At 49.6% G+C, this 16,230-nt stretch overlaps 1 protein-coding gene across 2 annotated transcripts in view; it reads right to left on the reverse strand.

Annotated features, from left to right (window-relative positions):
• The window catches only part of SH3PXD2A (SH3 and PX domains 2A), a 216,100-nt gene that overhangs the window by 155,445 nt on the left and 44,425 nt on the right, over window positions 1-16,230 (reverse strand). For both annotated transcript variants that reach the window (XM_036438926.2, XM_036438924.2), the window contains exon 2: window positions 14,767-14,847. In XM_036438926.2, coding sequence (XP_036294819.1) covers window positions 14,767-14,847 — 81 coding nt within the window. The remainder of the gene's footprint in view (window positions 1-14,766; window positions 14,848-16,230) is intronic.

Genomic DNA, 16,230 nt, shown 5'->3' on the forward strand with positions numbered 1-16,230 from the left:
GGCAGCCTGCAGGTCAGCTCCTATTCTGTCTACACTCCCTCAGCCCCACCTGAACCAAGTGACTTGCCCATGGCCGGTGTTCAACAAACACAGTCAGGTGCTCCTCCCCCCCCCAAAGTTGATGTCAGAGGCTTGGACCACAGAAGGCTGCCCCTCACTGGGAGAAGATGCCCAAGGGAGAGCAGAGCCCTGCCCCAGGTCTATTTCTGGTGCCCTACCTGACCCAGATTAAAACAGCTGGTGGGGTATTCTGGGGCCAGTCTGTCCCTACAAAGGGCACTCCCTTTCCTGGGCAAGTGCCCACTGCTTAGCTATTTCTAGCGGGGACAGGATGGGACTGGCATGGGGTGGGGAGGGACAGACAGATGAGGCCCAGATGACCCCCCAGTCCAGCCAGAGAAGGGGAAGAGGGAAAAGAGCAACCGGATGTCCCTGCCCTCTGTGTGCCCAGCCACCCTGGGACCCCTCGCTGGGGCAGCCTGGGTGAGGGCTGGGAGCCCTGCCAACCCTCTGCACTGGGCACAGCATGGCACAAGGAAGGGAGACTGTAGTCACGTTCCCCTCCCAGTTGGCCATCATGAATGGGCGTCCCCTGGAGGCAGGGCAGACTTCCCATTAGGGTGGCAACACTGTCAGCTACTCCCCAAAGGAATGTCACATGAGCACTTTCAGAAAAGGGGTTCATTAGAGGCCCCACACTCCCCTGAGAAGGGGAAGCAGCCCCATCCCCTCCTTAGGGTTTTACCTTGAGGGTGCAGACTTGCCAAGCGCCTCACTCGTCAAAGTCAGTGACCCCCACAAGGACCAGGGTCAGGCTGTCACATTGCCCTTCTCCCAGACTCCCGCACGGGCTGTGGCAGCACCCAGTGGGAGAGCTGACAAGAGGACCAGACTGGCAGAGACGTACACACCAGCACCGCAGAGGCTGGGGGAGGCCACCGCTGCTCCCAGAGATAGGCCCGGACTCAGAGGCCCTTGGGGAGGTAGAGAGAGACAAGTAGAAAAACAGGAAAGGAAGAGACAGAGGGAGCGCAGAGAGAATCCAAGACTCACGGGCAGAGGAAAGGATGAGCATCGAAACGAGGCCTTCTCTCTCTGCCCAGCCCAACCCTCTCGGGCCAGGGCAGGGGACAGGGCGGCATCCATCCCAGCGGCCAGTCTAGCCCCACCTGCTCGGAAGGCCTCACCCAAGCTACAACTGTCAATGGACACGAGGGGTCTGGTGAGTGGGTTCCAGAGCAGACGGCCGGGTCTAGACCCTGCCCCCCACTTGAAGGGAGGATGGCTCTGCGGCTCCACTTTCCCCACCCGAACTTCCCGACCCAAAACTCTAGGTGTCTGAACTAGCCTAGCGTCCCAGCGGCACCCCAAAATACATAAAACAAAAGGCAGACCCTCCCATGTCTAGTCCTCCTACACGTGCAGAGATTTCCCCGTCCACCTCTCGCATCCTGGTCCCGCCCCAACGCAAGGAAGGATGAAGGGGCACGCACAGAGCTTCCTCCTCAGAGCCCTGGGAATCTGAGGGAAGCAACCCCATCTTTTTGGGGAGCCAGACAGGCCGGCCTTCGGCAGAGATGCCCCCTCAGGAGACCAGCGGGCACTGTCTCAGCGGGAAGAATGGCAGCTTGTTGCGCGCCCTAACCATCCTCTCTGTGGGCATCTCCGCTCCAGCCCGTACACCGGCCTCTGCTTCCTGTTTGGTTTGGGTGTGTATGTGTGTGTGTGTGTGTGTGAGTGTGTTTAAGGTATATCTGAATGTGGTCCATTTAGCCCCAGGGACCCCCCTGCCCCAGCCCCACTGTTAGTCTCCTCCCCAGCCCCCCACCAGCACTAGCTCAGGCTTCCAGCGCAGCTGAACTGGCCACTTTGTTCTGCCGGGCACCAGATAAACGCTCCCTATAATTAGCAGACGGAGCCAAACCCTGGCCTGGGTTTCGGGCCGTCTCCTGGCAGTTCAGGGGTGCCTAAGACCCTTTCCTGCTGGGACAATGTCCCCCCAGTTCAGGCTGAACAGGCGTACGTGTACATGGAACCACCAGAGACAACAACGGGAATGACCACCGTCCTCCTAACGGCCAAAACCCCTAGGTGTTCTGAACTGGCCTAGCGTCCCAGCAGCGCCCCCCCAAAATACATAAAACAAAAGACAGACCCGGCTCGGTGGGGAAGGTTCCGGAGCCTTGCTTTCTGTAAATCTCACCACCACTCTCGGCAGCTTCTCAGCCGAAGTCACCTCACAATGAGAAGGCTGAGGCTCTGGGGGGTCAGGTCATCGCCCAGGGTCACAACCGGGAGGAGGGGAGACGCACACCCACAATCTGTCTGATCGAGGCCGAGCTTCCCATCCCTGCGGGACACCACCCCACCCAGAAACGGGAAGCTGGCCCCGGAAAGCCCACAAGCTCTTCTGAGAGCCTGCTGTCCCCCGGAGCGGGGGGGCGGTCTCAGAAAAACCGAAAATCTTCCCTGGCTCCAGCTAAGTTGAGGATCTGAAGGAGACAGTGCCAATTCTCCAGCAAGGCCTCCGTGGCCTGGTCTCAGGGAATGCGCTGAGATGCAGGAATCGCAGCCCCTGTAATCCCCCGGGGGAGGAGGTCCGGCTGGGTGGTGGGCAGCTGGTGAAGGGAACCCCTGCCGCTGGCATCCCTGGGTCACCCAGCTGGTGGCAGTCTGCCTGCCAAAGGGAAGAACAAAGTCTCCCCTCCAGCAAGCCACAGCCCAGGCTCCCACCGCTCACCCTGGCTGTCCCACGTGCCCAGGTCCGTGTGAGTCAAAGCTAAACCGACCCTGCCCTTGTGAGGATGGGGATTCCAAGGATGCCCAGACCACCAGGCCCCACACCCAGGAGCTGCCTCCTGAGCAGGCTGGGACCCCCCCACACACACACACACACACACACACACTCAGGCCTGATGGCAGCCGTCGGCACCTTGGGCGGCTCGTTCTGTGCCTCCACCCCGATATTCTCCCACCACCTGGAGGGCCCAGCTCAGGCCAAGGCTGCCAGCCTGGCTTTTCCCCACAGGACGGCCCTGACTGCTCCTCTCAGGGTCCCCACTACCAAACCCAGTGCCAGGCATGGAGCTGGCACTCCTCCAGTGGGGCTTGCAATTCCCTCCTGCAGGAAGGGAGTGACTCAGTCTCAGCTGAAGGCTTCACGGAACGTACTACGTGCACACACGCACTCCACTCACCTGGCCATCGCCGAAGGTCTTCCTTCCCTCCATTCCCCAGTTTGGAGGGGGACACTGTCCCCCACCCACTTTCCAGCCAGCTTTCCTGTTGAATGTCCCAGGAGGTGCGGATAGGGGCAGAGCTAACCCGGGACCAGAGGAGCAGGGAGGTGACTGAAGCCGCAGCGGCACTCCGGAACCTCGCGATGTAACGCTGACACACACCCTGACATGACACCCTTGTGCTGGGAAAACAAGGTGTGCAGCTCTGGGCGGTCATGCAGGTGCTGAGGCCTGACTCAGACGCTGCCTCTGGCAGAGCTGGGGCTTATTATCCAAGGAGAGAGGCAGGCGATGGTGGGCAGGACACACGGGCTGAGCTTCAGGAAGCAGCTGGTCCTGTGAGAGAGTTCTGCCCGGCCTTTGCAGGAGCTGGAGAGAAATGTGCTCTCTGCACAGGTGTCTCCTCTCCACAGAGGACGGATGATCCCTCCCCCAAACAGGAGCTCCCTCGGTGATGCAACAGGGACAAAGAGAAAGAGGACTTCAGCATGGGAGGTTAGCGCTCCAGCTGGGAATGGACCAGAAGCTAGAAAGCCCGAGTTCCAGTCCTGCTCTCACTTGCTGGCCCTGGGATTTGGACAAGACATTTTTCCTTGTAGGGCCTCATTTTCTCATCTGTCAAATAAAGGAAATGCACTACACCAGAGGCTGGCCAAGGTGCCATTGCCAACTGGTGGGTAGTGACTTCCTGAAGATAATTCGTTTTGTTTTGAGTTTTTTCTTCAATATATTTTATTGATTTTTTACAGAGAGGAAAGGAGAGGTTCAGAGAGCTAGAAACATCTATGAGAAACATCGATTCAGCTGCCTCCTGCACACTCCCTACTGGGGATGTGCCCACAACCAAGGTACATGCCCTTGACCGGAATCGAACCTGGGGCCCTTCGGTCCACAGGCCGACGCTCCATCCACTAAGCCAAACCGGCCAGGACTCGTTTTGTTCTTTTAGAAAGATTCTGAGACGGCAATGGGGCTCATGACCGATGAACAATGCCTGCATGGGCACGGCATGGGAATGTGCCACGGTCAATCAAGGATGTGTGTTGTGGGCAGGAGAGAAGCATGGCAGCATGAATGCCAGAGACTTATCCTCCTGCTTGATAATCTCTAAGAATCTCTAATAATCTCTAAACTGGTCACTCTTAGGAACTCCCTCAAGGCATGTGCCTGGACCGACCACCTAAACACCATTCGTCAAAAGCACTCAGGTACCTAAAAAGGTGCTCACAGACCAGGAATTCATCTGCACAGAAAAGATTAATTCCTGGGCTGAGTATCAGATGCCTTCTCTCCTCTCTCTGAAACCGTGGGCCCTGCCCCCTTCTCTGGGGCTCATTTCCCTTTGTGCACAGGGGAGTGGAGGCTCTCCCCAATATACTCTGCCCACGGCCACCACCCCTCTTCCTGCGCCTCTATCTGTTCCGGACCTGCCAGGCCCCTCATGTACAAGGTTGCTCCTACACCTTCGGGGTTGGGAACAATGCACAAAAAGAGGTCACTGTACAAACTCTATGCAAATTCCATCTGTTTGGATCGGGGTGGGGGGGAGTAAACACACACACACACACACACACACACACACACACACACAAAAATAAATAAATAAATAAATAAATAAATAAATAAATAAATAAAACACAAACTTTTAATGCATTCTAGCCGCTCACTGAGTTACCCCAGGATTCCAGCTTAGTGGTACACTGCTTTCCATCCTGAGCTGCCTGGAGGTACCACTGTCCCAAGCCCTCCCCTCCAGACACTCCTTGGAGAGCGGACAGCCCTCCTCTGCCCCAGTCCCTCTCAGCCCAGAACCTACAGGAGGGGAAATGAGGAGAGACAAGACGAAGCTGGAGGCCACCCTGGGACCACAGGGACCGGATGAAAGGGAGTGGCTGAGGCAGGAGCCGGCTCCCCAGGGGAGGGGAAGCCTGCCTCGGAATTCCCAGGAGCTTCTGGAACGCCCACGGGGGCTCCCCTGGAATCCCCGCGTTGCCTGGGGGAATCTGAAAGATGCCTCTTTCCAAGAGCAAAGAAACACTGTCACCAGTCATTTCTTTTTAAAAAGCAGTGTTTTCCTAACAGTGTTGCTGGGAGAAAGGTGGGTTGATAATTACCCTTTGGAGGTGAGTGTTTACCTGGAAAACCCTAAACACGGCCACTTACTTACCTCCCTGACCCAGAGGCAGACTGAGCTGTGGTGAAAGTGAAGTCTGTATGAATGGGGCACAGATGGTGGGGGGATGCCCAGCTATTTTCTCTTGGCGTTCACTTTCTAAAGGCCTAACTGGTGAGGTTTCATCTTTCCCATCTGATGTCCCCATGACAGTCACAATTCTAAGGGCTTTCTTTCTTTCTTTCTTTCTTTCTTTCTTTCTTAAATATATTTTTATTGATTTCAGAGAGCAAGGGAGAGGAAGAGAGACATAGAAACATCAATTGAAAAAATCATTGATCTGCTGCCTCCTACACACTCCCTCTGGGGATTGAGCCCACAACCGGGGCATGTGCGCTGACCTGGAATCGAACCATGATCTCCTGGTCCGTAAGTTGATGCTCAATCACTGAGTCACCACAGCTGGGCCCTAAGGGCTTTCTTTATATGGGTTATCTCATTTTATTCTTAACCTACTTTTCTGGTTGTAAAACTTACCATGGGGCAGGGTTGTTTTTGTGTTGTTGTTTTTATTATCCTCATAATACAGATGAAAAAACCCTGGCACAGAGAGATTAAAGAACTCACCACAGCCTGGCCAGCATGGCTCAGTGGTTGAGCATCGACCTATTTGAACCAGGAGGTCACAGTTCAAATACGGGTCAGGGCACATGCCCGGGTTGTGGCCTCGATCCCTAGTGGGGAGTGTGCAGGAGGCAGCCGATCAATGATTCTCTCTCATCACTGATGTTTCTATCTCTTTCTCCCTCTCCCTTCCTCTCTGAAATCAATAATAAATATATATGTTGATTTCAGAGTGTATATATATATATATATATACACACACACACACACACACACACACACACACACACTCACCCCAGGAGTATATATATATACTCACCCCAGGTTAGATACAGTTAGTACGAGCTGGAGCTGGTCTTGGAACCCAACCACCCTATCCCAGGAGTACCTGCCCTTAAGCACTGCATTCTATGGCCACACAACTCGGAGTGTTTTGGCATGATGCAAGCACCACTGCCCAACTGCTTTTTGCCCAATACACAGTTCATGAGTTTTGAGCAACGTTTGAATCCGAGATTTCAATTTGACAAAATAATATGAATTTGACAAAATAATATGAACAGGCTCCTGGGGTTTGCTATAATGGGTTCTAACCAGTTACATTCCATAGAAACGATCTAGAATGATGGTTCAGGAGATATGAGGCAATATGATTTTAATAATAATTTTCATTTTCTTTCTCTCGTTAGATATGTTCTTTTTAAAAAGTCTATATTGCTGAATAAAGTTTCTATAGCTGGTCACTGAAGTTGTCCCCCATTTTCACCAGGCAAACAGCATGGCTTTCTGTGCCTTCCTGGGACAGGTGACTGACCTCAGTCAAGGACAGAATTCTCCTCTGTCCAGGGTGAACAATCACAATGACCCACAGACACTGCACGGCTGGAGCTAGAACTACCACACCAGGCACCAAAACTCTCTAGAATGCTTGGTCCCAAACTGTTCTTAGAACTTGGCAAGTTACCGCCCCAGGCTTTGGTCCCCTTGCCATTAGTCTAGGTAGTAGTGGTTCTCAGCCTTTCTAATGCCACGACCCTTTAATATAGTTCCTCATGTTGTGGTGACCCCCAACCATAAAATTATTTTCGTTGCTACTTCATAACTGTAATTTTGCTAGTGTAATGAATCGTAATGTAAATATCTGTGTTTTCCAATGGCTTTAGGCTCTAGGGCAATGATCTCAAACAACACAGTTTGCCTCGATGTTTAAAGGACAGAGTCTGCAGGAGAGACACTCCTCTCACCCTATTTTCTACTCTCGGGTTTGATCCCTGGCACACACCGGGATCACCCCAGTTTGACCTCAACTGAAGTCTGCTCTGGTCATCAAACCCAATTAAAGCTCACATAAATTTGAGACATAAAAAAATCAACACAGATGTTTACATGCAAAGTGAGGGGCTTGGATAGATAGGACTCTTCTAATTTTAAAAATGCAGTGATCCTATCACTCTCCACAGGTGACATCATACCATGCCCACACACCCATTGCAAGGCCAGTTACTAGTGATTTGGGATTATAATTTGTTCGCCCATCGTTAGCCTGGCTATCTGAGAGCTGGAAAGTGAGTGTGACCCTGGGTGAGGTAATGGGTGCAGAGTCCGGAGAGATGAATAAGGAAGAGAGAGGAAAACTCTTCAGGAAAGGTTAAGTTCCTTAGACTCAATAAGCAAACCTAAACAACCTTCCTGACTCCACCTTCCAGGCTGTGTGGGGGGAGCTCAAGGGCATCTCCAGTCTCTGATCAAATATTGACCCTGTGCACTCACTGGCTGGAGTTCAGACTAAAGGGCCAGCAGCACCAGAGAGCCAATGTTTGCGAAGTAATTACTGCTGCAGTAATTGCCTTGTAGGTCAGATTGTGAAACAACCTTCAATGGAGCCTTCCGGTCCTTCCTGGTGGGGCCAGGCCTTGGGGGAGATACTTAGCAGCGAGGGAGCAGTGCAAGGAAATGTAAAGAGGCTGGAAACGTGGTCCAGCTGCCAGTGAGAAGGCAATTGAAGAGCATCCTTGGCCCTTCGCCCTCCTCCTTCTCCCCTTAACTGCTCCTCCAAGTAATCTAAGCTCTTGATAGCCAAACAGGCTTCAACACCAGGCCTTGTCCTGGCCGGCTTGACGACCAATTTCCACTTGAAGACCAAGAACCTCTCCTCTCCCTGTCCTCAACTTGACACCTGAAATGCCCTTAGAAGCCCTTTCTAGTGACTGAGCTGGTTTCCAAAAGAACATAAGGCCAGATCAAGCCTGTGTGTGTGCCACATGGTCTAACGCAGTGGTCGGCAAACGGCGGCTCCCAGCCACATGCGGCTCTTTGGCCCCTTGAGTTTTTAGCAAAGGCCAGCTTAGGAGTACCCTAATCAAGTTAATAACAATGTACCTACCTATATAGTTTAAGTTTAAAAAATTAAGCTCTCAAAAGGAATTTCAATCGTTGTACTGTTGATATTTGGCTCTGTTGACTAATGTGTTTGTTGACCACTGGTCTAAAGCAGCACAGTCCTATACAACTTTCTGGGATGGCAGATGTTCTGTGTTTACTCAATACCTAGCTACTAGTCACTAAAGCTACTGAACACTTGCTATGTAGCAAGTGTGACCAAAAAACTAAATTTAATCTTATTTAGATGAATTAAACTTAATATTAAAATTAAAATTTTTAATATTTTTAATTTAAATTTAAACTCATGTGTCTGGTCACTACTGCATTGGAGACAAAGGTCTAAAGTCTCCATCGCCAGCCCCTCTCAGTGGGTGGGAAGAGGAGCTGGGTTCGGTAAGCAGGCCCTGTGTGTGGAGGAGACAGAATCACTGAATCTGAAGGCTCGAGGCAGAAAATATGGAGAGAGAAGAAGGATTGGGACCAAGTAAAGGGCCTTATCTGATTAGAAAGTCTTATCCTGGTGCCCATGGAAGGATTTCAGGGGGGTATAAATGACCAAAAAGGCTATTAGAATTGTGTATGTATATTCACCCATTGGTCTGGGGAGAAAGTCTTGCTTTCATTAGAAGCATAAAAGCTTCCCTGATCCCAAAAATAAAATAAGATAAAATAACTTACTGATCAGTCAGATAAAACTTTACTTCTTCAGGGAAGCCTGCCCTGATCCCACAGGATAAGGTTTCCCTATAATATGTCTCTGGTACTTTTATTTGTAGCGTTTGGAATAGTATAAAAGAATATATGTATTTTCACTAAAATCTGTCTTCCCTCACTAAGCTAGAAGTCCCATAAAGGCAGTAACCAGATCTGTCTGGCTCATCAATAAATCTCCAATTCCTGGCATACTGCCTGGGACATAGAAGTAAGACTCTTAAGACTGGATAGATGGAGGACAGATGAATGAATGGACAGACAGACAGGAGGAAGCAGGCATAAATGAATAAACAAAGAAATAAATTAGGAACATACTTTATCCTGATAACTATAATTCCCAAAAAATAATCAAATTTCCCCAAACTGGATGGAGGTATGTGGCTATATCACTCCAGGCTGCTGTCACCAATCAAAACCATATGGAGCCCGGCCAGTGTGGTTCAGCGGTTGAGTGTTGACCTATGAATCAGGAGGTCATGGTTCAGTTCCCTGTCAGGGCACATGCCCAGGTTTCGGGCTCAGTCCCCAGTAGGGAGTGTGCTAGAGGCAGCCAATGGATGATTCTCTCTCACTAACAGTTTCTATCTCTCTTTCCCTCTCCCTTCCTCTCTGAAATCAATAAAAATACATATTTTTTAAAACATATGGACATCTTGTTCCCCTGCCCAAGAAGAATGCTCTTTCCCTCCTCTTCATTCCATAGCATGTGGCTTATATCTCAATCCATTATTTATTTCTTTTTAAAAATATATATATTTTTATTGATTTTTTACAGAGAGGAAGAAAGAGGGATACAGAGTTAGAAACATCGATGAGAGAGAATCATCGATCAGCTGCCTCCTGGACACCCCCAACTGGGGATGTGCCCGAAACCAAAGTACATGCCCTTGACTGGAATAAAACCTGGGACCCCTCAGTCCGCAGGCCGATGCTCTATCCACTGAGCCAAACCGGTTTCGCCCCATTATTTATTTCATCTACAGTGGACTCAATTGTGCAAAGCCTGCTTTCCCCACAAGATCTTGACTCCTAAAGGAAGGGACTTTGTCCTTCTGAGTCTGAGCGTTCCTCAGCCTATGTTGAAGGCCTTGACATAGGCCAGTTCACTCTTACCCTGAGCCAACCTCTTTGCATCTCCCACCCCCAACACACACACACACACACACACACACACACCACTCACAGTCACAGCAATACTGCCAGATTTAGCAAGTGAAAACAAAGGGCACGCAATGAAATTTGAATTTTAGATAAACAATGAACAACTTTTTTGGCATAAGTATGTCCCATGCAATATTTGGGATAAAATTGTACTTTAAAAAAAAAAAGTATTCATTGTTTATCTAAAATTCAAAATTAATTGAACCTCTTTTATTTATCTGGTAACCCTAATCACCAGATAAAAAAAAAAAAAGTGTGCCCTAGCCAGTTTGGCTCAGTGGACAGAGCGTTGGTCTGCAAACCAAAGGGTCCCTGGTTCAATTCCGGTCAAGGGCATATTCCAAGGTTGCAGGTTCCTCCCTGGCCCAGGCCCTGGTTGGGGTGCATACAGGAGGCAACCAATCAATGTGCTTCTTTCACAAAGATATTTCTCTCTGCCCCCTCTCTTTCACTCTCTAAAAATCAACAGATGGTGGAGGAGGGTTAATGGGAGAGGGGGCAGGGGGAGATATGAATACTTTCAACAATAAGATTTAAAAATAAATTTAAAAAATAAAAATCAATGGAAAAATAGCCTTAGTTGAGGATTAAAAAAAGGGAAAAAAAAGTGTGAGTGGTGTGGGTAGGAGGGGAATATTTAGGGTGAAGACATGGGGCTGTGTAGATGTGGATGCTGCAGTGGAGATGGAGAAATGGCATCTTTCAAATGCTACCTGGCTGTGGATGTGAAGGGCAGGGCATGGCAGCCCATCTCCAGGTTTGCCCACAGAGAGAAGAGGACACGGGAGGTGCCTGTGCTATTCCAAGTGGAACTGGATCTGCACACACCCACAGCCTTTGGTCCAGAGCCAGCGGAGGTCAGGGCCATTTGGTATCACTTTGCACATGACTCCCGGGTCACATTAGAAAGCTGGGCCCTCGCCAAACTTTGGCTCAGTAAACAGGGTCCCAGGTTTGATTCCGGTCAAGGGCACACGCCCGGGTTGCGGGCTCAGTCCCCAGTAGGGGTCATGCAGGAGGCAACCCATCAATGATTCTCTCTCATCATTGATGTTTCTATCTCTCTCCCTCTCCCTTCCTCTCTGAAAACAATTAAAAAAAAATTATAAAGAAAGAAAGAAATCTGGGGGATCAAGGCCACCAGGAGCAAAAAATAATGTTTAAGGAGAGATAAATAAGAGAGGCAAGTGTGGGAAGACCCACACTGGGGAAAGTGAAATCAAGTTGTGGGAGGGAAGTAACCTAGGCGTCCCTCAAAGGGGTATTCAGTTCCACTGTATACAAACCCCTAAAAGGTGCCCACGTAGTACAAGGTGATTGTGTTCAGCTCAGCGGTTCTTCACTGGGAGTCCAAGCGGGGTGGACTGACACTGTAAGTAAAGATGTACATACACGCTCTTTTTCTGGGGAGAGCCACCAGATTCACAAAGGGATCTGTGATCCCCAGAAGGCCCAGAACGACAAATTGGTAAACCAGCTTAGCAGCTTCCCCCAAGCTGGCTTAGTTAGTCCAGGATGTGCAGGGTTCCAAGGTGGGGCTCCACCAAAAATGGAAGGAGCAAAGCCAATCTTTTTTTTTTTAATTAATATATTTTATTAATTTTTTTAGAGAGAGAAAGGGAGAGGGATAGAGTTAGAAACATCGGTGAGAGAGAAATATCGATCAGCTGCCTCCTGCACACCTCCCACAGGGGATGTGCCTGAAACCAAGGTACATGCCCTTTTTTTTTTCCTTTTTTTTAAAATATATTTTATTGATTTTGTACAGAGAGAGGGGGAGAGAGATAGAGAGGTAGAAACATCGATGAGAGAGAGTCATCGATCAGCTGCCTCTTGCACACCCCCTACTGGGGATATGCCCGCAACCAAGGTACATGCCCTTGACCGGAATCGAACCTGGGACCCTTCAGTCCCCAAGCCGACGCTCTATCCATTGAGCCAAACCGGTCTCGGACATGCCCTTGACTGGAATTGAACCTGGGACCCTTCAGTCTGCAGGCCGAAGCTCTATCCACTGAGCCAAACCAGTTAGGGCTGGAGCAAAGCCATTCTGAGGACAGCCACCTGGGAACCACATCCCAACTCCTAACTCATTCCCGTCCTGCCCCCATGGCAAGCTCCAGAGAGAGCCTGTGGCTCACAGAACTCTGGACACTGGCACAGGCCAGGGCATGAAGCAACTCTTCAACACAAAGTGGAGCCAAGGAGGGGAAACAGGAAAGCAACAGACCATTCACCCACAGCCCAGCATCCTTGGCTCCTGCTAATACCACTAGCCAACCTAGCGGGTAACTCACTACAGACAACCACGTGACGGGAAAAATACGGATTCGCTCATTTAATCCTCCCAATAACCCCACTGGGTGGGTACTATTTGAATCTTCATCCTACAGATGAGAAAATAGAGCCCAGAGAAGTTATGGAACCTGTCTGGAATTACACGGTGACAGAACCAGAAACCAGTCCCAGGCAATGTGTCCCCAGGAACAAAGCTTTGAGCCATTCTCTCATACAGCTCCTCAGAAAACTGAATTCCAAGGACCACAAGTGACCAGAGACAGAGTTAGCAATGTCATGTGTCCTTTCTCTATAGGAGCTACCATATTAAAATCACTGGCCCTGATAAATAAGAAAAGCTTTCCCGAATGCACGCCCCTAAGTCATCATGCCATGAGTTTTGTAAAATGGGTTCACAAAGATGCTATGTTTGGCTCAAAGGTTAAATTCCAAAGAACCATCTCAATCCCTCCCCCAACAGCAACTACAGGGTGATGATGACACAGTGTGCAGGCCTGGCCATGCTCATGGCTAAGGCCAGCACATCACACAAGCCACTCCATGCCATGTATCCTCTCCCGACACAGGAAATGAGCCTCCGGGCCAGGGAGAAGTTGGGGCAGCAGCATTCCTTTCTTGTTAGGTTCTGTAACCAGGAAGGGGGTAGGGGAACAGAACAGAGAGAGGGGAAGAAAAGTCCTGCTTGAGAGTTTCTGCTGACTCTCAGACCCCTCTGGCTCATCAATGAGTCCTTTCAGGGTTCCCTCTCCCCCAACAAAGTCATCATTTCCTGTCCAGCACATTACACCCATTGATGGGGTATCAGCGAATCCCACCAGTTTATGCCGGAAGGATCCGAGGAGATTGGACAGGAACTGGGGAGGGAAGAGAAAGAAGGCAGGAGGGTAAGGAGTGGCTTTCAATCCCCATTCAATGGGATATTCAATCCCATATTGGTGGTTTAAGAGAAGATTTGTAATACAGGAAGCTGGCTCTCCTCAGAGGTTATATAATAAGAACAATGGGATAAAATCAGGTACTTGGGGGCAAATATGCAAGCCTGGCCTTTCCAAGATGACTCATCACCAAAAGCCTACAAAGGAAGGAATAGGCCTTGGTTGTGAGGGTCAGGGATGGGTTTCTCTCTGTTGTGTTTTTATTGCCCTAAACTAGGTTCAGAGTCCCGAGGAAGAATCTAGAATTTCTCAGCTTTCCCTTCCTTATATGGGAAGGGCGGCTGCTCAGCTCACAATGATTCTGCCTTGTCTGGTACCTATGCCATATATAAGGGTGGGACCCTAATGGCCACATCTGTGCTACATCATACTAATTGGTCCAGAGAGGGCACCTGACCAAGTTGGGCCAATCAGCTTCTTCCCTGGAATTTTTCAATTTAGATGTGGGAGACAGTTTCTGCTGTTGGGAACCACAAGATATGAAATTCAGGAGCTGTTGACAGGATATGAGGTAACAGAAGCTAAAGACAGCGCTCAGAGAGAAGCAGAGGTAACCCTGGTTTCAAATGTTCCTTAGAACCACTGCCTCAAATCACCTCTTTACCATCTGGTTGACTGAATAAATTTCTCTGATATATCCTTCTCTTTGTCTAAGCGAATATGAGTATAAAACTATCACTTGTAACCCAAAGAGGCCTAACCAGATTAGTTGGTATCAAGGGAGGTGTTTGCAATGGATTTGTGGGATCCATATCAGCATCCCCGTGTGACCACACCTGTGTATATTAGAGAGACACACATACTGTCCACATGTACAAATAGGACAGCAGAGCCTTATTCGGTGAGACAGACAGTGGTATGTTCAGTTTGTGTCTGTAGTTCAAGAAATTACTTGTTTTCAGTTTCGGTCTTTTCTGTATGTTTGCTTTTCTTTGCCTTCAATGATGTGGTGGCTTGTGTCTCACTCTGGATGTTTATAGACATGTCTGCTCATGTACATAGCACTCCCGGCCATCTTCCTGCCTCTCCACCCTCATTCCTACCAGCCAGGCAAAGAAGAGTGACAAAGCATGACTGTTAAGACCATCTGATGAAGTACACAAAGCCCCAAGTGTTTGCCTGCAGTGTCCTAAACTGAGCCAAGCCCAGCTCGACCATCCAGGTTCCTCCGTCTGTCCCTCTGCTCTGACCTGGGCTCTGTGGGGGTTCCCCAGATGAGTGAGAGCATGGGAAAGGCCAGCCCACCAGAAAGTAGGGCCACAGAGAGAACTGGACACAATGTGAGCTCAGACCAACTCACCTGCAGGTCAAAGAACTTGCTGTACCTCCGGTAGATGGTCTGGGAGGTGGAATCAGACCAGGTCACGTTGATGATGTATACCTGTGGGGTAAAAGTAAGAGCAGGTGAGTGGGTGACAGAGGCTGGGCTTCAAGTAGTACCAGGCACCATTTAACATGACTGTGGGTGCTCCGTGCTCAGGACCATTCTTTTTCTCATCTCTGTCCCCAGGACCCAGTGCGGCGTCAGGTACATGTCAATGCTACACACATGTGTCTAAATATACACACAGACACACACACAACTAGAAGGGTAATCAATAAAATGTTAAGAATGATTTTCTTAGAACAAGATTATAGGTGGTTTTCATTTCCTTCTTTTCATTAATATGTACTTTATACAATGAACATAAAATTGGGGTTGTTAAAAAAAATGTAAGTAGCTATTATAATTAATTTCCACTGGTTCTCAAACTTTGGGGTGAATGAGGGTCTGTAAGGGGCCTTTCACAGTTGCAGGTGCCAGGACCCCTCCCTCTGAAGTTCTGCATAAGTAAACTTGGGTTTTAGGGATCTACATTTTATTCTATTTTTTAAAACATTGTTTTTAAACAGTCGTTTCAGGTTCACAGCAAAATTGAGTAGAAAGTACTGCGTTCCCATGATCCACCCACCAGGCACAGTCTCTCCCACTATGAACACCCCACCATAGTGGTACGTTGGTTGCAATCGGACATCAAAAGTTTTAATAAACCACTCTGGGGTATTCATGCCACAGCTGATTCTCAGAACTCGCTTGGAAAACCATTCAGGAGGCCGCAGCATTTCAGACCTGCGACTCCTCTCTATCCTTAAGTCTTAGCTCAGTGCACTTCAGCCTGGCACAGAGCGGGCACAGAGCGGGCGCTCAGAGAACATTCTGCTCTGTTGAACAACCAGGCTGACCGTCTGCATGACAAGTGGATTTGCAGGAGAGATGTTGGCGCATGGAAGATGGGTAAACTTTTCAGAGATGAAGGTATTTCAGGACTCCATTCCCAATGTCCCCTCAGGTCCCAAGCTCAGTCAGGCTCTCCAAAGCCGCTGCCTCAACGGCTCTGGAAGGTTCCCTTGCCTAGGAGGTGGCTGGAGGAAAGAAAGTCCTCTCCCTACACAACCTGGCCACTGCTCTCGCCATTTTTATCCCTTTCACCAGAACCCACACCAAACGCACACCCTCCTGGGCGAGGCGTCAGTTAGGGCGAGGGGATCCCCTCACACAACCTCAAGGCTTCTCTGCTGACTGGAAATCACCTGGGAGCTTAGTACAAACTCATATTCCCAGGCCTCTGCCTAGCAAATCTGAATCGGTGGTCTGGGGGGCACTCTACGAATGAGAAGAACAGAGAAGCTGGGCGTCTCGGCCCCTGTGGGAAGGAAGGAATGTTAGCAAAGAGGAACAGCATTTAGACACTTCGGCTTCAGGGTAGCTGACACCACCATGAAG

Source organism: Pipistrellus kuhlii, unplaced genomic scaffold (assembly GCF_014108245.1).
Source record: "Pipistrellus kuhlii isolate mPipKuh1 unplaced genomic scaffold, mPipKuh1.p scaffold_m20_p_15, whole genome shotgun sequence".
In the NCBI taxonomy this organism is placed as follows: domain Eukaryota; kingdom Metazoa; phylum Chordata; class Mammalia; order Chiroptera; family Vespertilionidae; genus Pipistrellus; species Pipistrellus kuhlii.